Source organism: Hylobates moloch, unplaced genomic scaffold (assembly GCF_009828535.3).
Source record: "Hylobates moloch isolate HMO894 unplaced genomic scaffold, HMol_V3 SCAFFOLD_8, whole genome shotgun sequence".
Taxonomy (NCBI): Eukaryota; Metazoa; Chordata; class Mammalia; order Primates; family Hylobatidae; genus Hylobates; species Hylobates moloch.
The window spans coordinates 91,244,121-91,267,082 of record NW_026652283.1 but is presented as its reverse complement, the minus strand read 5'-3'; the positions used below and the strand labels follow the sequence as shown (position 1 = coordinate 91,267,082).

The following is a 22,962-nucleotide window of genomic DNA, read 5'->3' as shown; positions in this document are numbered from 1 at the left end:
TGATGCTGGAAAGAATCCGGCGTCATCCCGGGGAAGGGATCGTGTAAGGTCCGACGCCCAGCCGGGCTGCTGCGCTAGGGAGACGCGGCGTCCAGGCTTCCAGCCGCAGCTCCCCAGTGTTCGCTTTCCCTTCTGCAAAATGGGTGCATGGACACGATTAGAAGGTCTTCAGAGAGCAATACCTGGACCTTGTCGGGAGGAGGGTCCCCTTCCCTCTCGCTGGCAGGTTTCTAACCCCAAGAGTGCCTTTGGTGGAGTGTTGGGGGTGGGGGAGGGGGAAGCAAGCAGGTGCACGGAGTTCACTTTTGAGCCCCTCATATCCCAAAACCCCAGAGATCCATGCAGCCGAGGAGGAGGATCCCCAGGGTCCCTTCTTCAAGTGGCCTCCCAAGGGGCTGTCTGGGCAAGGTCCCTATGCAGACCCACCCCCTAACTCTTGGGACCCAGAAAACCCCCTTTATAGGTTGCCCAGAGACCCCTCCCACCACAGACCCTGGGAGGGTCCCTGGATCCTGTTGCCCACCACCCCTTTGGAGAGTCCCTTAGGAAAACTGGGCTCTTGGTATTAGAGAGACCCCAGAGGGCCTCCCAGGATGGGGGGTGCTAGGCCCCCCAGTGAAGCCACCCAGGCCTCCTGGGCTGATAAGGCCAATGTAAGAGTCAGGCAAAGCTAGTTGGACCAGCTCTGCGGGGAGGGGGCTGGGCTCACCCCAATCCCTCCTCTTCTGGGCTCTAGGTGGCCTTGAATAAGGGATGTGAAACAGCTGAAGGACAGTCTTCTGGTTCTGGGGGTTAAAAGTGGATCAGGACTTCCAGGCTTTGGAGAGCCCCCTGCTCTACATGCCCCCTCTCCACAGACGGGGCTTCACCCCTTACCTGGCACTCAGCTCCAATCCTGTCCTGCAGTGCGAACACCCCTGCTCTGGGCAGGCCTGTCAGGTCCCTCCTTGGTTTCCCTTCTGCCCAGGGCCACACTCCATGTTTGCTGAGGGATGAGCAAATCCACACTGGCAGGCATCTCTTTGCACCTCCATACAGGGGACCAGTGGGGAAGAAGGGTCCCCTTCTCTGCCCTCTGGGGGCCTCCTCATGCCTTGGAGCCTACCGCCTGCACCTCTGATACTCCTGGAGCCTGCAAGCCCCTGTACTCAGCAAGTCAGGCCTCCTCAAGCCCCCCTTCTCTTCCTAGGCTGTGTCACAATGAAACTCTGACACCAGGAGTGGACATGGCTTCATCTCAGTCATCATTCCTATGTATTCACATCATCTCCCAACTCTGAGCCCCAGGCCCCAAGCCAGGACATTACCTGGGAGCCTCTCCTTTCCCTTTGTCTATGTACCATGGTGGGGGCTGCAGCCAGGCTCTTCCTTTGCATGCTCCAAACCCACCTCACAGAATCCCTCCTCTGGCCCCTGGCACAGACATAGGAGCTGCAGCCTCCTCCCTAGCCCAGGGTTCTTGGGCAGGATGGGCACTGCTGACTCAGACCTGGCACATGCAACCAGGTTCTGCCAGACATGAGGGCTGGGCCCCGCCCTGCTCATAGAGAAATCTGGCGGCTGCTCAGAGCCGTGGGTCAGCCCTCACTCCAGTCCTCTCCTGTCCTCCCCTAGCTATCAGCCCCTCCTGGCTCTCACAGGCTGGGAGGTGCTCTGCTGGTTCCTGCTGGGGTAAGCCTGTGTGGTATGACTGAATGTGTGTGGAGGGGCTGGAGCTCAGAGTAGGCAAAGAGGCTTTGTACCAAGCCACAAAGTTGCTGAATTCCATTCCCTTTGCCTTCACTCCCTCTGCCCTCAACTCCCAGGGCCGTCTGTGGGCCCAGCCCTGGCCAGGTGCCTGAATTACCCTCCTCAAAACCCAGCTCTCAGTTGCCTGTGCAAGATGCCCTGAGATCCCGGTGACTCAGAGGGCTATTTGGCAGGCTTAGCTTGGGTACAGAGAGGGCCCACACATGCCCTAAAGACTAGTTCTTTAATGGAGGAGTTTCTGGTATCTCACTGTCCTGACCATGCCCAGTCTTCCATGTCTGTGTGAGGGTGGATGGGGTGATGGAGCTTCTGGGATCACTGGAGACAGGGAAGAGAGACCTAGTGTTGGCACCAGTGCCTGCCTCAAGCCACTTCCCTTGGCCTCTCCACCACCACTTTCTCTGGAGGCCTGAGGAGGGGATATTATCACCCAAGAATGCCAACTTTCAGGATGGTCAGGCTCCAAGCGTGCTTCAGGGCTGGCCCTTTCTAGTCCCTCCCCCATGAAATGCAAACCTAGCCCAGCTTGGGTCGGTGAGGTGAATGGGGTTTATTCTGCCCCCTACCTGTCTTTAGAGCCTCTGCTTCAGGATATGGGGTGAAGGGGCTGTTTAAATCTTGGCTCTGCAGCTTCCTGCTGTTAAGACTTTGGAAAAGTGACTTCCTTTCTCTGAGCTCCTCAGTCAGGAGCTATAATCATCCTTAGAATTGGCAGAAATAATGGATGGCAAGTACAGGGCACAAATAAGTACCTGCTAGAAGGCCACCCGAATCCCATATTCCCACAGCCATCCTCTTCCTGGCCTTCTGTACAGATCCGGGTGGCCAGAGCCCAGCCTGAGGCTGTTGGTCTAAGGTCATGCCACTGCTGCTTTTGAGGGCTGCGAAACCCCCATAGGAGCTCCCTCCAGAGGGTCATGGGCCCAAGTCCAGATGCATCAGGGGGAAAAGTGAAGGAAAAGCTCCTCCCAAGGGAGCAGCTGTGGCAAAGTGAGAGTCCTCAGGTCATGCAGGGTCAGATCCTCAGGTCCTGACCTTGCAGGGATCCAGGATGCCACAGTGAACTATGAGGCTGCTGGACCTGCTCGTAGTCCCAGGACAGTATGGGATTATTTGGGGTTACTATTCCATAATTATATTTGTGGGATTTTATTGTGTATTCATTTGTGAATGTAACTGTGATGTTTATTTCACTGTGGACTGAGTCCCAATGCTCACCTCCACCCCAGAGGCAGAATATAGTGCTTGTGTGGGGGAACAGACAGGAAACTTGCCCTCAGACCCTTATCTGAAGGAGGAGGCAGAGGGTAACTCACCTGAGGGAGGAAGCACACTTAAGGGGTGTGTGAACTGAAGAGACCCACATTTGAAAACTGTTCTGCTATGTCACTTATTCAACAAATATTTATTGAGCAGCTACTGTGTAGTGGGCACTGTTCTACAGGCTTGGGAATCAACTGTGAACAAAACACACCAAAAACCCCTGCCCTTCTGGAGCCCAAATTCTAATGGAAAGAAAAGAGACATTTTAACAAATGTAAGAAATGAATTGTATAGTATATTAGCAGATAATAAGCAAAATGAAAAAAGTGGGATAAAGAAGTTCAGGAATGGGATAGGGTTAATTTTTTTTTTTTTTTTTTTTTTTTTTGAGATGGAGTCTCACTCTGTTGCCTAGGCTGGAGTGCAGTGGTGTGATCTCAGCTCACTGCAGTCTCTGCCCCCCAGGTTCGAGTGATTCTCCTGCCTCAGCCTCCTGAGTAGCTGGTATTGCAGGTGTGTGGCACCACATCCGGCTAATTTTTGTATTTTGAATAGAGACGGGTTTTACCATGTTGGCCGGGGTGATCTTGAACTCTTGACCCTAAGCGATCCACCCTGCCTGACAGAATTAAATTTTAAAGGGGTTGATCAGGCTGGATCTTATGGGAAAGGTGACATTAAAGCAAAGCCTTGACAGAAGTGAGGGACTGAGACATTTAGAGCTATCTGGGCAGAAGATTCCAGGCACAGGAAATACGCCCTGAGGCAGGAGGGTGTTGGTATCCTGGAGGACGAGCAAGGAGGACAAGGCCAGTGTGGCTGGAGCTAAGAGAGCAAGGGAACGGGGAAGTGGGGACAAGGTGATCATGGGAGGAGAAAGAGGTAACCGGGACCAAGTCCTGTTGGGCCTTGTAAGAATTCACCTTTTAAGGCTGGGCACGGTGGCTCAGGCCTGTAATCCCAACACTTTGAGAGGCTGAGGTCAGTGGATCACCTGAGGTCAGGAGTTCAAGACCAGCCTGGCCAACATGGTGAAACCCCGTCTCTACTAAAAATACAAAAATTAGCCGGGCGTGGTGGTGCGTGCCTGTAATCCCAGCTACTCAGGAGGCTGAGGCAGGAGAATCACTTGAACCCGAGAAGGGGAGGTTGCGGTGAGCCAAGATTGCAACACTGCATTCCAGCCTGGGGGACAGGGCAAGACTCCATCTCAAAAAAAAAAAAAAAAAAAAAGTTGGACATCCATGAAACTATGAAATGTATTTAAAAGTTAAAAGAAAAAGCCAAACGCCAGGTGCAGTGGCTCATGCCTGTAATCCCAACATTTTAGGAGGTGAAGGCAGGAGGATTGCTTGAATCCAGGTGTTTGGGACCAGCCTGGGCAACATAGGAAGACCTTGTCTCTACAAATAATTTTAAACATTAGCTGGGCATGGTGGTGCACGCCTTTGGTCCCTGCTACTTGGCAGGCTGAGGCAGGGGGATTGCCTGAGCCCAGGAGGTTGAGGCTGCAATGAGCTGTGATCATACTCCTGCACCCCAGCCTGGGTGACAGAGTGAGAACCTGTCTCAAAAAGAAAAAAGCAGTGAAAAAAAAATGTAAAGGCCAAAAATGTGTGTGGGAACCCAGAGGTAAACAAACAAACAAGAATGTGGTCAATAGAGCAGGTTATAAAATGAAGACAGCAACTCACAAGGAATTCCCTTTGTGCCGATGAAGTCCCCAGGGGAGGGGAGCTGAAGAGTGGTTCCAAAAGTGACCTGAGCCCTGTTACCAGTGCAGGGTCACAGCCATTCATTTCTCCAGTTAGCCAGGGAGCAAACAGAAATTGAATGCTGGGCATGGTAGAATCAGGGATGAATCCAGTTTATCAAGCAGAGAGATACTGGTAGAACAGGGACCTGAGGGTGGAGATAGGTGATGCACAGAAGAAACAGGGAGGCAGGGAAGAGAGTGTGTCAGTCAGAGGGAATGGGCAGCAGCACCAGAGGCTGCTGAGATGAGGACTGAGGGGTGGCTGTTGCCACTGGAGAGACAGGAGGGTTGCTGGTGACCTTAGCCTGGAGCCAGAGAGGGGAGGGGTCATGCAAAGGGAGACCTCTCCCAGGCTAGTCAGACTCTGTGACTGTTTCTGAGGCTGTCTAGAGGCAGGGTGGAGAAGTCAAAAGTAATGGCAAGAGTCCATTGTCCTGTCCTTCCCTATAACGGAAGGGGGCCAGAGAGCCTCCACAAGCGGAACTGCTCCTAAATGACAAGACCACATTTGCCACATTAGAGCAATGGAGGCCCCTAGACTGTTGCACCCTTCTTCCTACCCACAGCTCCTTCCTGCACCACTGGGGGCCTTGCATGCTTGTGGAAAATTGGAGAAATGCCTGTTTGCCAAACCTCCCTCCACTTCCCTCCTCCTCCCCGCACCATAGCTACCCTTTTAAGTCAGCCCTGGGAAGATACATTTAAAGAAGAAGACTGCATAGGCCCTGGAATGAACTCAGGACATGTGGGCACATACTTTTGGAGTCCCATGTACCTGGAGGTGGGGCACGGGGCACATCATCTTGGCCCTGTGGTCTTTTACTCTGTGGGAAAGAGTGCAGGGGACAGCCAGAGATGGGCCTCTCAAGCACACAGTCCAGGGCAGGCAGCCCTGGCTTCTCAGCTCTCAGGACAGAAAAGGTACTGGAAAGGACAAAAGAGAGAGCCAGGCCCAACCAAGAGAAGTAGAAGTGGAAGTAGCCCAGGTGTGTGGGCAAGCATCCTAGCACTCATCTCTGGAAGTGGGTTTCAGGGTGTAAGGCAAGCAAACTCACCCTGGAGTAGAAAGTGGTTGGTTGTATCACCTGTGAGCAAAAGCCATGGTGTGCAAATGACAACAGTCAATGTGATGTCATGCTGCTGCCCTGGACAAATGCAGTCCTCTTCTCCATCTCAGTGATGCTGTCATCACCCCCCTGATTGCACACACGGGATACCTGGGAGTCATTCTTGGTGCCTGTTTCTTACCTCCCATTATCCACCAGCAAGTCTTGTCAATTCTACTTTTTGTATCTATCTCCAATCCAGTTCCCTCTCTCTCATCCAATCTCCCTTCATCTCTTTCTTAACTTCTGTGCTAGTTTCCTAACTGAACTTCCTGATGCCTCTTGCTCTCCTATCTATTCTCATAGCAATCAGAATGATCTTAGTAAAACAGAGCTGACCATGACATGCCCCAGCTTAAGACCCTTGATGAACCTCCTACTGCCCTCAAAATAAAGTCCAAATTCCCTGTTGTGGCCTACCAACCCACTTATGATCTGGCCCTAACCTATCAGTGTCATTCCTCCACCCTCACACTCTTAAAGTTCCACACCTCCTGAATTTCATTCAGTCTTTCCCACATTTTTAAATATTTTGTAGAGATGGGGGTCTCCCTATGTTGCTCAGGCTGGTCTCAAACTCCTGGCTTCAAGTGATCCTCCTGCCTCAGCCTCTCAAAATGTTGAGATTACAGGTGTGAGCCATCACACACACCTGGCTCTTATTTAAGTACTTTTTTGGTTTTTTTTTTTGCCATTCTACTAACTGTAGTATTGCATTGTGGTTTTAATTTCCATTTCCCTGATGACTAATGATGTTCAGTCTGCTCATTCTTTGAAATCTCTGCTTGGTTTTCATTTGTTCCAAGAAGTAATCGCTCCTTCTACAGACTAAGTTCCTGTCCTCCTTTGTAGTTCCATGACAACCAATATTTATCTCCACCTTGGCCTTAACCCACTAAAGTACAGTTGTTTTACTGTTACCTCCACACCCACCGCCCTCATCACAAACACACACATACACGACTGTGCACTTCCTGAAGGCAGAAGCAGCATCATACTTCTTTGGTATCTTCAGCTACCAGCACAGACCTGAAACACAATCTTTACACAATAAATATGATGAGTGATGAACAGTTGCTTAACAAATTAAAGAATGGATAAAGGTAGGTAGGTACAAGGTTTTGCAGACAGGCCTGGCTGTGTCAATTAAACCTTTCTCCATGGGTCCTCACACTTAGTAAGCTCACTTTTAAAAGGACAATGCTGAAGATGCAAATGTCTACAATGACCACAGCGATGACGTGATCCGAGAGAAAGGCAAGGCGGAAGGGGTGGGGCCGGAAGCAGAAGTGCCGCAGGGAGTTAGCGGCGTCTCAGTTGCCATGGAGACCAGGAGCTCCAAAACGCGGAGGTCTTTAGTGTCCTGGACCAACGAGTGCCAGGGGACAATGTGGGCGCCAACTTCGCTACCAGCCGGGTCCAGCAGCCCCAGCCAGCCCACCTGGAAGTCCTCCTTGTATTCCTCCCTCGCCTACTCCGAGGGCTTCCACTACAGCTTCGCAGCCCGGCCCCGCCGCCTCACGCAGCTTGCGCTGGCGCCGCGTCCCGAGCCTCAGCGGCTTCGTCTGCGCCCCTCCTCGCTGCGCGCCCAAGATATCTCGCACTTGCTCACTGGCGTCTTCCGCAACTTGTACTCTGCCGAGGTCATCGGCGACGAAGTGAGCTCAAGCTTGATCAAGGCCCGCGGCAGCGAGAATGAGCGCCACGAGGAGTTCGTGGACCAGCTGCAGCAGGTAACGTGGCGGGGCGTCCCGTCTGCGGACGGTGCCGGGGACTCAGCGCTGGGCACGCGTCAGCACCTGCCAGGTGCCAGGCGCTGTTCCAGGATCTGGGGCTGCAGCTGAGAAACAGCCCATCATGCCAAAGTGGGCCCGACATTCTAGTGGAAGGACGCTCTATCCATACATACACATATGCAAATACCACACATACCACACAACGTGTGGCATATATCTGTAGCACCTGTCTATATTTCTCTAGACACATCCGTTATATATTGCATATATCAATGAACGACTGCGGCAGACCTCTGAATAGTTGTTCCATGGAGATGATAAAGCCAAAAGTCACCCGGCTTTGGGGTGCCTTTGTATCACAAATTACAATCTTGACTGGGCCATTCATGCGCAGATTTTAGGAAGCGTGTCTAATCTCTAGGAGAGCAACTCTGCTTCTTCATCTGTACAAGGAGAAAACCAGCTGACTCGGGGCCTCTGTGCTGAGTCGGCCTCTGCTGGCCACACTACTGAGGACTCCCTTAAACTTGTGGGCACTCCTCCCATACCCGATCCTTTACCCCGGTGTGCTTCCTGCCTCTCAGATCTTCTTCTTCTCCTTTCTGTTCTGTCCTCTACCTGCCCCTTAAGTGACATGCATCCCACGTCCTTAGCTTCAGTCATTCCTTCACTTAACACATTTGGTGAATGTCTGCTGGATATCATACTCTGTTCTAGGCAGTGGGGATTCAGCAGTGAATAAAAACGCCAGTGTTCGGGCACACCCACACTCACACACGCAACCTGTCTTCTGTAGCTTTCAACCTAACTGAGGTAGATAGACATTAACAAAATGAATACCCATACAGTATGTGAGATACTTATAGGACCAGCCTCGCCCCCTCCATGGGTTATAGGCTTCTTGAAGTGCAGCCAGAGCCCCTGGCTGGGACCCTGGTACTCTGTGATTCGTGGGTCACCACATTCACTCTGCTAAGACTTCAGCCTACCCAGCCAGACCTTGCCCTTGAACTTCAGACTCACATCCCTGTCATTCACATGAGCCAGAATATATGGAGCATTATAAACCTATAAACCCCATGACCAGTCACCCTGTTCATTGGATTCTGTCTTCTCAGTATCTGTCCCATAAGTAGCCACTATACCAGAATCTGAATTGGCAAAGTGTGATCCCTTTTTTTGAAGAAAAAAAGTAATACTTACTACAATTTTTTTTTTTTTTTTTGATAGAGTCTGGCTCTGTTGCCCAGGCTGGAGTGCAGTGGTGGGATCACAGCTCACTGCAGCCTTGACATCAGGGGCTCAACTGATCCTCCCACCTCAGCATCTGGAGTAGCTGGGACCACAGGTGTGCACCAGTATGCCCACCTTATTTATTTATTTATTTATTTATTTAAGATGGAGTCTCACTCTGTCACCCAGGCTGGAGTGCATGGCGCAATCTCGGCTCACTGCAAGCTCCACCTCCCACATTCATGCCATTCTCCTGCCTCAGCCTTCAGAGTAGCTGGCGCCTGCCACCACACCTGGCTGATTTTTTTTTTGTATTTTTAGTAGAGACGGGGTTTCACTGTGTTAGCCAGGATGGTCTCAATCTCCTGACCTCGTGATCCGCCCACCTTGGCCTCCCAAAGTGCTGGAATTACAGGCATGAGCCACCATGCCCGGCCTAATTTTTTATTTTTTAAAAATTGTGAGACGGGGTCCCACTATGTTGCCCAGGCTGGTCTCAAATTCCTGGCCTCAATCGATCCTTCCACCCCAGCCTTCCCAGATGCCGGTATTACAGGTGTGAGCCACTGTGCCTGGCCCACATTATAAAAATCTTAATTTAGAAGCTGAAATTTAATTTAAACATTTGAAGTTTTAAAATTGCAGAAATTTCAGAATGCAGAAATGTTTAAAGAGTGATCCCCTATAGAAATAGAACTATGCGGCCGGGTGTGGTGGCTCACACCTATAATCCCAGCACTTTGGGAGGTCGAGGCAGGCAGATCACGAGGTCAGGAGTTCGAGACCAGTCTGACCAACATAGTGAAACCCTGTCTCTACTAAAAATACAAAAAATTAGCCGGGCATGGTGGTGTGTGCCTGTAATCCCAGCTACTCAGGAGGCTGAGACAGGAGAATTGCATGAACCCGGGAGGCGGAGGTTGCAATGAGCCAAGACTGCACCACTGCACTCCAGCCTGGGCGACAGAACAAGACTCCATCTCAAAAAAAATAAATAAATAAGGAATACAACTGTGCAAAGATAAGTTGACTTTATAAATTATGGTATATTCACACTATGGAATACTACAAAGTTGTTAAAAAGAATGAATTATACCTGCATCATAGACAAACACAGCTACCATTTATTTATTTATTTATTTGTTTGTTTGTTTATTTATTTATTTTTTGAGGCAGAGTCTCGCTCTGTCGCCCAGTCTGGAGTGCAGTGGCACGATCTTGGCACACTACAACTTCCGTCTCCTGGGTTCAAGCGATTCTCCTGCGTCAGCCTCCTGAGTAGCTGGGATTACAGACATGCACCACCACGCCCGGCTAATTTTTGTCTTTTTAGTAGAAATGGGGTTTCACCATGTTGGCCAGGCTGGTCTCCAACTCCTGACCTCAAGTGATCTGCCCACCTCAGCCTCCCAAAGTGCTAGAATTACAAGCGTGTGCCACCACACCTGGCCTCCCATTTATTAATTTAGCAAAAAAGCCATAGAACAATGTTAGGATAATTTCATTTTTTATAATATATATGCATGGGAAAAAAGCTGAAAACGTTTACAACAAAATGTTAACAATATTCTTATGGGACATTTAACTTTTTCTTTGCACATTTCTATATTGTCTGAATTTTGCAATGTACACAAATTAATTTTGTAATTACAAAAAAAGAAACTGAAAAGAGCAGGCATCTGTTATTCCACTTCTGTAACGTTGCTGGTTTGTTGTTGTTGTTGTTGTTGTTGTTGTTGTTGTTGTTTGAGACAGAGTCTTGCACTGTTGCCTGGGCTAGAGTGCAGTGGCACGATCTCAGCTCACTGCAACCTCCACCTCCTGGGTTCATGTGATTCTCCTGCCTCAGCCTCCCAAGTAGTTGGGATTACAGGCACACACCACCACACCAGGCTAATTTTTTGTATTTTTAGTTAAGACAGGGTTTCACTATGTTGGCCAGACTGGTCTTGAACTCCTGACCTCATGATCCACCCGCCTCAGCCTCCCAAAGTGCTGGGATTACAGACGTGAGACACTGCGCCTGGCAAAGTTGCTGTTCTTATACCTACATTCCTCTCCCTCTTTCCTTTTTCGTCATCTGTTCTTTGCTTTTCCTCACTCATCTCTAGATGTCACTGCCATGTGACTGTACAGGACTCAAATTCATTCTCCCTGGGAGGAGCAATAATCACTATTCCGTAAGAGTGTCTGCATTGCCTGAGTTTTCCCTCAGATAACCCCGTTGGCAGCTGATCTTTCCCAAGCCCACCTATAGAAATATCTCATGGTCTAATGATTAAGAGCCAATGCTCTGGAACCATACACCCTGGGTTCAAGTCCTGGCTCCTGCACATACCATCTATATGACCTTGGGTGATATTTACTTCTATAAGCCTCAGTTTCCTTACCTATAAAATGCAGATAATAATAATATTCACCCCATAGGTTGGTTGTTTTGAGGATTAAATGAGTCAATACAGTAAAGCATTTACAATATTGAGCATTTACAGCGTGGTAAGCCCTCAGTAAGTGATAATTGGTCTTGTTATTTGGACAAGATGCTAATTCCTACATCCAGAAATTAGGGTCAGAGATTGTCAGCAGACACAAATAGTAAGACACATGACACAGAACGTAGTACTTTATATTTGAGGAACTGATCCAGGCCACTGTCTCCTGAAAGGTATTTCCTGACCCCAAGAAGATTTAGTTACTTCCTCTTAGCCTTCCTTATATCCTCATTCATATGCTATTATAGCACTTTTAAGAGTTGATTTCACTTATTTGTATCCTTGCCAGGCCCCTCCTGCTAAACTGTAAACTCTTTAAGAGCAGAAACCATATCTGATTCATTTCCCCAAATGTAAATGGTAATTACACAATAAATCTTTTTTTTTTAAGATGGAGTTTCGCTCCTGTTGCCCAGGCTGGAGTGCAATGGCACAATCTCAACTCACTGCAACCTCTGCCTCCTGGGTTCAAGTGATTCTCCTGCCTCAGCCTCCCGAATAGCTGGGATTACAAGTGCCAGCCACCACGCCCGGGTACACAATAAATCTTTATTGAAAGAATGACTAAATAAATATCTTTGCAATCCCACCAACTTTAGGAATACAATAAGGAACACTGTCTTCCTACATAAACTTTTTTTTTTTTCTTTAAAAGAAATGGGGTTGGCCGGGCATGGTGGCTCATGCCTGTAATCCCAGCACTTTGGGAGGCTGAGATGAGAGGATTAGTTGAGTCCAGGAGTTTGAGACCCCATCTCTACAAAAAAATTCAAAAATTAGCTGGTTATGGTAGTGTATGCCTATAATCCCAGCTACTTGGAGGCTGAGGCAGGAGGATTCCTTGACCCCAGGAATAGCAGGCAGGGGTGAGCTGTGATTGCGCCACTATACTCCAGGCTAAGCCACAAAGTAAGACTCCAGTTCTAAAAAATAAGAAAGGAAAATAAGACTGGGTGCAGTGGCTCATGCCTGCAATCCCAGCACTTTGGGAGGCTGAGGTGGGTAGATCACCTGAGGTCAGGAGTTCAAGACCAGCCTGGCTAACATGGTAAAACCCCATCTCTACTAAAAAATACACAAAAAATTAGCTGGGCATCATGGCGGGCGCCCGTAATCCCAGCTGCTTCAGAGGCTGAGGCAGGAGAATCACTTGAACCTGGGAGGCAGAGGTTTCAGTGAGCCAAGGTCATGCCATTGCACTCCAGCCTGGGCAACAAGAGCAAAACTCTGTCTCAAAAAAAAAAAAAAAGAAAGGAAAAGAAAGAAACAGGGTCTCACTGTGTTGCCCAGGCTGATCTTGCACTCCTAGGCTCAAGTGATTCTCTTGCCTGCCAAGTAACTGGGACTACAGGTGCACACCACCATGCCTGGCTAATGCAAACTATCTTTCTTATTACCTGTACCGGTGAGCTCTCTGCTTCTTGCCTCGAGAAGTCTGAACCAGAAAATATGGATCAGAAGTTTGGCTGGTTGAATAGTCAATCGGTAATTAGTCTTGAGGAGTATGTTGGGCATCCTAGTGGACTCTCTGGGCGCAAGTACTGTGACAGAGTTTGGGCTACAGGTGTTTGTTAGCTATCAACACCTGTGAGGGGAAGGGAATAGAAGAAGGAGTGAACCACGGAAGAAGCTGAACTGTGATGGGGGCCCAACAAGCCTTGACAGATGCAGCAGGTTGCTCTGAAGAGAGTATTGCTTGTCAAAGTTTCTCTCTCTGGGTCAAAAAATGGCCAGGCCTTTATACCCCTGCCTGTCTCTGTCACAGGATGTGGGTGCTGCAGAAAGGACATGGTCTCAGGTGACTCCTTTTCAGCAGCTTAGGTAGACTGTGAAGGGGCTGTCTGCTGACGACGTTCCCTGTAGCTAGGGAGCAAGTCCTTCCTTGAACGTGGATCTAGGTGGCACCACAGGAAGTGTGCTAACTTGTATTTGGTATTTCACTGTTTGGATGGCAGCTCTCTTTATTGTGAAGCCAGGAGACAGGTAACTAAGCTCGAGTAGTTACTGGCCTTACTATGAAACCTTTAAACCATTCCCCTCTATGGGTCTCAGTTTTCAGATCTAGTAGTTCAGACCAGATGGTTGCAATAGTTCTCTGACTGTTCTATGCTTCACTGGAAGCCCTGATCCTGGGGTAGGGCTGAGTAAAGCTAAGTAATGGTAAGTAATCTCACCATATTTCTGTGCATTTGATCATCCCCCTGCCAGATTCGGGAGCTCTATAAGCAGCGGCTGGATGAGTTTGAAATGTTGGAGAGACATATCACTCAGGCCCAAGCACGGGCTATTGCGGAAAACGCGCGGGTCATGAGCCAGCCTGGAGTACAGGACCTCGAGAGCCTTGTCAGGTTGCCTCCAGGTGTGTATAAAGAACTCCCACATGCCCGCCTGATTCCCGGGCTGTTGATATTTTACTGTGTTTGCTCCATTGCCCACTCTCTAGGCTTTTTCTGGATATTTGGAGAGCAAGTCGCAGACATGATAATATGAATATTACCACAAAAGAATATTTCACTACCACAAAACGCTTCCATATGTGTATCTCCAAAATAGGGATGCTCTCCTACATAACCAGCATGTAACCCCCACAACCTGGAAATCAGTTTCTGTGCAACACTAACCTCGGACCCACAGACACTTGTCAACCTAAATAGCAGAGAGAGACTCTCTAAAAGAAAATGATGGGCACTGTAATGGGAATACACGTGCCATTGTAAACTGTGTGCATATTCAGGGAGGTAAAGGAAGACAAAGGTTTTTAAAGGAAAAGTGAGGAGGATTACACGATGGTTTTGAAGTAATTATCCTTGGCTGAAGAATCATTAACAAGAGTAGTACCAGTCTGAGATTAAACAGGCGGTTGCTGGGCAGATTTTTGTGTGTGTGTAAGGTTGCAATGACCTTTGTGTGAGGTTGTAATTTTTGTGGCATGATATGGTTTGTCTGCATCCCCACCCAAATTTCACCTTGAATTGTAGCTCTCATAATCCCCATGTGTCATGGGAGGGACCCGGTGGGAGGTATTGAATCATGGGGGCAGGTTTTTCCCTTGCTATTCTCATGATAGTGAGTAAGTCTGATGAGATCTGATGGTTTTATAAAGGGCAGTTCTCCTGCACACACTCTCTTGCCTACTCTCATGTAAGACATGCCTTTGCTCCTCCTTCACCTTCTACCATGATCGTGAGGCCTCCCCAGCCATGTGGAACTGTGAATCCATTAAACCTCTTTTTCTTTATAAATTACACAGTCTCGGGTATTTATTCATAGCAGTATGAAAATGGACTAATACAAGGTGTCTTTTGTGATAATTCTTGTTATCAGGCACTTATGCATGGCCTTCCCCAGCGCCATTTGTCAGGGTTTTTTAACACAAGTGACTCCATTTTGATTCGGACAACTTTTACATCCCATTCAAATTTTACGGACTGTCCTACTGTGGCTTTTTCCCCTCTCAGGCCCAGGATCCTGTCCAGGAAGTCATGTCACATGCAATTGTAATGTCTCTTTTTGAGATGCCTTCATTTGGAACAATTCCTTGATCTTTTCTTGTCTTTCATCTTCCTGACAGTTCTTGACCAGACTTATATTCTGTAGGATGGGGATGGTTCTGTCTGACGCTTCCCCATGACCAGACTTAGGTGTGCATTCTGGGCAACAGCACCACATAAAGTTATTCCTTGTTCATCTCACTGCAGCACAGCAGGAGGGTCACGTGGTGTTAACCTCCATCCCCTGAATAGGTTGGTGTCTGCCAGAATTTTCTGCATTAAATTCTCCAAATCAAATTATAATTGATTAGCATTTTGTAGAGAGGTATTCTCAGATTACACCAATATCTTGTTCCTCATCAAAGCTCTATCGCCAAACCACCAGCATTCACTGAAAACCCTTTTCTTAATGCAGAAGTTTAAAGAGTGATCCTTTAGAAATACAACTATGCAAAGATAAGTTGACTTTATGAGTTATGGTATATCCACACTATGGAATACTCCAAAGTTGTTTAAAAGAATGAATTATACCTGTGTTGTAGATATAGATGGCTGTCTGCTATTTATTAATTTAGCAAAAAAGTCACAGAACAATGTTAGGATAATCCTATTTTTATAGTATAGATGCATGAAAAAAAGCTGAAAACTTGTATATCAGAATGTTAACAATGCTCTTAGGGGGCAATTAACTACCTATAATCAAAATTGGGTTGTTTTTCCTATGGCCTTGTCCATAGTCTGGATTTTACTGATATCAGCATCATGGTGTCATTTAACCTGTTCTTCCTTGTATTTCCTATAAATCTGTAATTAGTTCTAGAGGCTTTATGAGGTTTAGGTTCAATGAGGGCCAGGTGGTGGGGAAAGAGCACTTCATAGGTGGTGCTGTGCATTTCCATCAGGAGGTACATGATATGTGGTTGCTATCTCTCCTTTCATGACGCTGGCAGCCTTTTTATTTTATTATTTTATTAGGGGTTACAAATTATAATGAAATGCTAATGGTAATAATAATTCTGTCGTTCTTTATTTATTTGTCAGCTGAAATACTTCTATAAAGATAAACTTTTCAGAAACTACTTTGATTACCCCAAAGTATGGGCAGCATTAATTCTTTCCCTTTATTTGCCAGTGTTTAAAATAGTGAGTTGGTTCCCCTAACATCTGCCAAAGGTGACTAATGAAGTTTGTTTGGTTGTTTTAGTATCATTGTGGACTCTTGGATTTCATGACTGCAAATTATTTATTATCCTTTTGGTGCTCAAATTGTTCCATCTTTGGCAGAGAGCCTTTTCCAGTTGACTGCCGATTCATTTGACAATCAGCTGTCTTTGATAACTTCCTCGCTTTCTGAGCTGGTGAGATGTTCCAGGCTCATCTTGGGTATTTCTGGCCCCAGAACTAGAATCAGCCATTTCTTCAAGAAACGCTGATTCCTTTTATTCCCTCCACCAGTCCCCACAAAGACCTTGACCTATTCTCCTGAATTCTTGAAAATTATCATTTTCCAGTGCAGTAGACAGAAAAGACAGTATATTTAGGAGACCTGTTATGTCTGTGGCCTAGAGGGAAAGATCTAAGGGAGGAAGAAGTGGAAGATACAGTGCCTTAAAAGGCATTTAAACTTATGAGGACCTACTAGGGCCCAGATGCTAATATGCTTTGCATAGGTTATCCCACTAAATCCTCCCGACAACCCTGTAAGGTAGGTTTTCTTTCTATCTTACAGGTGTAGGAACTAAGATAATCAAATGACTTCCCTGAAGCCCCACAGCTTGGAAGGGGTGGAACTTAGATTTGAACTTGGGTGTGTCTGCTGTCAAAACCCATGGCTTTCTTCTATCAGAAGAAGGAAGGATTGTTGATGAGCCACGGTGTCTCAGGAGTGTTGATGACTTCTCTTAGAGTGTGGCTCTGAGCAGCAGAAGCCCTATCCTTCGTCAGGCCTGCCAGACTTCTAAGACTCAAGTCCCATTAAACAGTAACACTCAGGCACAGGTTCTGTATCTCTTCCTGTTTCCCCCTCCACCACAGCACAGTGTAGCTGCAAGGACCCCTCCTTCAATGGCGGCCCAGATAATGTGGATTTTGGCAGAAATTATTGGTAGCAAATTTCCAGAGTCTTTACTGGTTGCCTGATGTTCCCTGAGTCCTGGGAGTCAGCTACTGTCCCTTTTTTGTTGTCGTTGGCTAGAGATTAGGAGAGATTAAATAATTAACTATTTGGGGTTTTTTTTTTTTAAATGAAAGTGAAATAAAACATTGAGAACCAGGAGACAAATGTCAGTTTGGGGAATTTTTCAATGACTCTCATTTTATTTTTACCCAAGAATGATATTAAGTTCTAATCAGACATTACCTGCCCTGGTTTCTCAGGTCTCTGTTGGTAATGTGAAGTGAAGAAGTAGACACACTAATCCAGTTCCATGGATACCCCTCTGGTGTCTGCTTCTCAGAGAAGGGCGAGGTAACTTTTTTTATAACTTAGATAACTGGCAATGAGGACATTCCCCTAAAAGTTTCTTATTTGAGGCATAGAGGCAACCTTTCTGTGTTTGCTAATACAAATGTGACGAAGTGGCAAGCACATGTAAATTCTCCAAAGTGAAGGAGAAAGATCAGAAAGCTGCAGAACATCTTGTGCTTTCATTCTTGTCCGTTGCTGGAAACTTGTCCACATTATCCAAGACCTTGCAGAGCCATGCCCAGGAGCCACAGTGTTAGTATACGAAGTCCACCCTTCCCAGAGGAGAAAAGATGGTCACAAGGCCAGAGCAGGCTTTTCCAAGGCTCCCGGGGTACATGCCCAGGCCTGACAGCTCCTGCAGACACAGCACCTAGCCACCCATAACCTGGGGCAGGACTGTGGAAAGAATTGTATCAGAAGAGAGAGGATACATCTCTTGTCACATGGCCTTTATCCTTTGTATAGAAGTCTTATCTTTTGATATTTTAAATAGGCCATCACCAAAGTCCTTGGGAACTGGGCTAGCTTGTGTCAACTTGGCATTACTGTTACCCCCTGCTAAAGTCTCTGTTGCCAAGGAGAGACCAGGGAGTACATTTCCCAGAAGGCACCCCCCCCTTGTGCTTCCAGGATAGGTCAGCTGATGAGAGGCCCTTGGTGAGTTTTGGAAAGGAAGGCCATTTATTTCAAAAAGCAGTAGTAGGCAGTTGATTGAGTGGCTGTGAGTTTCAAAACAGCTTCCAGATAACGTTTTTTTTTTTTTTCAAGACAGGGTGTCGCTTTGTCACCCAGGCTGGAGTGCAGTGGTGCAGTCTTAGCTCACTGCAACCCCTGACTCCTGGGCTCAAGTGATCCTCCCACCTCAGCCTCCCTAGTAGCTGGGACCACAGGCACATACCACCACACCCGGCTAGTTTTTTGTATTTTTAGTAGAGACAGGGTCTTGCCATGTTGCCCAGGCTGAGTTTCCAGATAATGTCTTAAGAAAGCCCTGCTTCAGTGCTGCTGGCTGAAGTTGTTAATGATGATGTCTTAGTTCGTTTGTGTTGCTGTAAAGGAATACCTGAGGCAGGTAATTTATAAAGAAAAGAGGTTGATTTGGCTCATCATTCTGCAGGCTGGAATACTGGGCATCTGGTGAAAGCCTCAGTCTGCTTCCACTCATGGGGGAAGGCAAAGGGGAGCCATGCAGATATCACATGGCGAGAAAGCAAGTGAGAGTGGGAGGTTTGGGGGGGGCCAGGTGAGCTAATACAGTGAGGACTCACTCCCTGCCTGCCCCCACCTAGGGCATTCATCTACACATGAGGGGTCCACTCCCATGACCCAACACTTTCCACTGGGCCCCACCTCCAACCTTAGGAAGAAATTTCAGTGTAAGATTTGAGGGAACAAACTCCTAAACTATAGCAGATGGCTTCCCTGACATTATTTCCCTCGGTCTGCAGTCTTCTGTATTAAAACCTTTAATATTTGATATACATAGATTGGTTTCTGTTTTCCTGATGGAACTCTCAATGAACATATGTGATGGGGAAAGGCGTGTCTTCACTGATAGGTTGGTTATAGGAGACCTTCAAAAGGAAAGACCATTCAAAGGCACCATGTCACTCTCTTTCTCTCTTTTTTTTTTTTTTTTGCTGGAGGGCATTGGCTCCATCCTGGCTCACTGCAACCTCCACCTCCCAAGGGATCCTCCCACCTCAGCCTCCGGAGTAGCTGGAACCACAGACGGGCACCACCACACCCGCTAACTTTTGTGTTTTTTGTAGAGATGGGGTTTCACTGTGTTGCCCAGGCTGGTCTTGAATTCCTGGGCTCAAGCAATCCACCCACCTCAGCCTCCCACAGTGCTGGGATTACAGGCGTGAGCTACCGCACCTGGCTGGCACCACGTCTTAAGATAATGTTGGCTAATGGAGCAAACAACAAAGTTTGAAAACTTCCAACAAGTCTTCTGTTTGGCCGGTGGTGACAGCCGGGACTGATCGCTCAGCGGCGGTGGTGCAGAGGCCTCCTCCCTGGTCCACCGTGGTCCCCACCAAACCCCGCCTGTCCCTGCTGCCTGCTGCCATAGCAGGAGCTGGAGGCGTCTGCTGCCGGTGGGCAACGAGTTCCAGTGGTGCTTCTCGCAAGTCAATGGGGCCATCGAGGACATGGCTGAAGATCCACCTCAGGGGAGAGGCCAGAAGAGGCTTTGACGACCAGCAGTGAGTGACCAGGGGGCTACACAGCCTCACTCTGCAGCAGATATCATTTCCACCATTGAGTCTAATTACTGGAGATCCTGTGGCAGGAGACAAGGACGGAGGAGTTGTTTTTCAGCAGGAGATAGAGAATAAAAGCCGCCCTCATTCTAGGGGAGACTGTAATGTTTACAGTACCTTTAAAGGTCATGAAACAGGGTTTGGCTATTAGAAAAGTCTAGAAATTGAGGAAAAAATAAAATTAGGTGGTTACAACAGAACACTGCTCATTTTCTACTCTCTACAAATGATAAAACTATAAAATTATGGAAAAGAAGTGGATGAGATAAAAGAGCAGAAAGTTATAACTTGAATGATGAAGATGGATGACTTCAAGATCCATTTAGAATTACAGCACTATCAATGACCTGAGGATTAATTTATGACATTTAGAAATCACACATAGACGTTTTGACGTGGTAGACATCAAACCTGCTAACATGGAGGAGCTGACAGAAGTCATCGTGGCAGCCAAGTTCCACTCATACCAGTGCAACGTGCTTGTCTACAGTAGCAGCAAATGGACCATCGACTGAGCAGCATGGGCTCCTCGGCCCTGTGCAACAGACACTCCAAGTTTTTTGAAGAGCCTCAAGATCCCAGCAGTAGGTCCTTCTTCTCAGAAATAATTTCATCCATAGCCGATGTGAAATGTAGCCATAGTGGGCAGTACCTGATGACCAGAGAGTACCTGTCAGTGAAGGTGTGGGACCTCAACATAGAGAGCAGGCTGGTGGAGACCCACCAGGACCACGAGTACCTGCACAGCAAGCTCTGCTGTCTCTATGAGAATGACTGCATCTTTGATAGCTTTGAATGTTGCTGGAATGGTTCAGATAGGTGCATAGTTGAACTCACAAATAAGCAAGGGAAATCTCCCAACGGCCAGAAATGAAGAGGGAGCTGAAACCAAAAACATAGCCTCTAAAGGCGTTTATTCTGAGAGAAACCCCACACCCCTGGCTGGCCTTGGGTGCATCAGCCAATAGCAGGAACCGCTGCCTCCTGTGAACAGCAAGTTGTGGCGCAGAGCTGAAGCCTTGGACCACATGAGGTGTGCAGTTGGAACTGCACCCTCAAAGATGATGAGGCCTCCTTCCACTGGAGTCCAGAGGGAAGTTAATCTGAGATCTTGCATTGGGGTGGCCAAAGCTCCCCTGAGATGTGTAAGCATAGCTTCCCATTACAAGGGTTTGAAGTTTGTGTTGGTGGCAGCTGCATGATCTGGAAAAGCTCACGTTGAGGAACTCTCCTGCCTCCGTGAGGGCAGCGTGTAGGCGCCTGGAGGGACTGCCATTTTTCTGGGTCTGGCTTCTACTCTGTTTACAGACTAACCTGCTAGCCTACAGTGTTTCACAGATGTTGACTGAAGACATGAGGTTCCTGGGTCCTTGGAGCACAGCAAGCAGCATGAGCCTCTTGCTGGCATAGGTTTCCCACGGGGTGACACAAGGGGCCCAGGCAGATGCTGTGCAAGCAGTGGGGCTGATGTCATGGCCAATGCATGCTGAGGTTGGAGAACTCACTGCTTTTTCAGTAGACAGTCAACAAACCTGCACTTTGACTAGAAGAAACACGACCTCATTCCTCTAGGCCACTTGCTGTAAGCACAGCCCTGAGAAGTGGCCCAGGTTAAAAGAATGGTGTTCTTTGCAAACTTAGTGAGAACATGCATGGTGGGTCGCTGCTCCCAGCACACCCAGGTCTCTCTGGATTTCCCCAGATTAAAACCAGCTAAACATGAGCTCACAGGTAAAATTACCAAGCACATACGGGAAAAGCCACCACGAGTAAGTCAGCAGAACCACAGCGGAACTGAACCTCTGAGAACCCAGCCTTTGACATCCTAAATTAAACTAAGAATGCTTGAGATATTTACAGACTAAAGGAAGGAAACAGCCTGAACCAGGGGCCACAAGACCACTAAAAATGACCTGGCAGACTGGAGAGGAATCAAAGAGAACGTCTGGAAATGACAAGTACAATAGATGAAACTGTGGGTTTAACAACAGGTCCATTTTGGCTACAGAGATTTTGAATTAGTAGATGGAAAGGAAAATCAGAAGAAATGCAGACTAGAGAGCCAAAGAGATAGAAAACATGAAACATAAGAAGTGTGGAGGTCAGGATGAGGCACAGCACACATTTAAACAGAGAAGTGTGGGGACATGAGGCTTAAAGTGACAGTGGCCAGGAATTTTCTGTAACTTATGAAAGCCTGAATACACAGAATCAGGAAGAATAGAAATCCACATCCATATCATCATGAAACTGCAGGACACCAAGTGCAAAGAGATCTTAAACGCAGCCAAGGAGAAAGCACAAATTACAGAGAGCAGATGCTGAGACTGAGAGTAGACTTTGTAGTGGCCACAGTAGGAGCCGGAAGCCATGTGATACAGTGAGTGTGACTTGGGACTCTTCACCATCAGCTTAGAATCAGGCATTGAAATAGATGGTTGTTCAAGAATCTGCTCATGGTAAAGCCATTTCCAGATGGGAAACAGAATTTATCACAACAGGAAACTCAGGAGAGTGAGACTCAAGGAACTCACTGAAGAACGTACTTCCAGCAGAAGGAGAGTGGTCCTGGAGAAAGGGTGTGATTCTGAGATAGGCAGATGAACAGAGCAGTCAGTGAAGGTGTGAGCAACGGAAAGCAACGTGGACTCTAAAGCTCTGTTAACTGGGTGACTCTGGTTATCTGGGTTGTGGGGAGAAAAATTAGAGCCCTCGCCAACACCACACAGCAAATAAGCTCTGAATATTTTAAAGCCTAGAAGATGCTATGAGAAAGCATCTTCACGAGCTCTGGAGATGAAAGGCCTTCTTTAACAAGGTCCTAAATGCCCAGTGAAGGAAAATATTAAGAAATCCAGGCTGATCGTGCTGGCTCACGCCTGTAATCCCAGAACTTTGGGAGACTGAGTTGGGTGGATCACTTGAGCCCAGGAGTTTGAGACCAGCCTGGGCAAAATGGTGAAACCTCATCTCTAGAAAAAATACACACACACATATACACACAAATAGCTGAGTGTGGTGGCATGCGCCTCCCAGCTACTTGGGAGGCTGAGATGGGAGGATCACCTGAGCTAGGGAGGTGGAGTTTGCAATAAGCCGAGATCGTGCCACCGCACTCCAGCCAGGGGGATAGAACGAGACCCTGTCTCAAAAAAAAAAAAAAAACAATAAAGTAGTTAAATTTAGTGGTTTTTGATTTTTTGGTTTTGTTTTTGTTTTTTGAGACAGGGTCTTGCTCTGTTGCCCAGGCTGGAGTGTAGTGGCTCAATCTAGGCCCACTGCAACCTCTCTCTCCTGGGTTCAAGTGATTCTCCTGCCTCAGCCGCCTGAGTAGCTGGGATTACAGGCATGCGCCACCACACCTGGCTGATTTTTGTATTTTTTTTTTTTTTTTTTTTTTTT

At 47.5% G+C, this 22,962-nt stretch overlaps 1 protein-coding gene and 1 pseudogene across 7 annotated transcripts in view; both read left to right on the top strand.

The window, feature by feature from the left end:
• DLEC1 (DLEC1 cilia and flagella associated protein) overlaps positions 1-22,962 on the top strand; it is a 91,628-nt gene that overhangs the window by 4,975 nt on the left and 63,691 nt on the right. For 4 of the 7 annotated variants that reach the window (XM_058442442.1, XM_058442441.1, XM_058442447.1 and 1 more), the window contains exons 1-2: positions 7,197-7,607; positions 13,544-13,694. In XM_058442442.1, coding sequence (XP_058298425.1) covers positions 7,197-7,607; positions 13,544-13,694 — 562 coding nt within the window. Of the gene's footprint in view, positions 1-7,196; positions 7,608-13,543; positions 13,695-22,962 lie in introns of those variants that run through there. The other 3 variants (XM_058442444.1, XM_058442446.1, XM_058442443.1) reach the window with 2 other exon arrangements.
• Positions 18,480-20,434, top strand: LOC116473670 (serine/threonine-protein phosphatase 2A 55 kDa regulatory subunit B delta isoform-like; annotated as a pseudogene).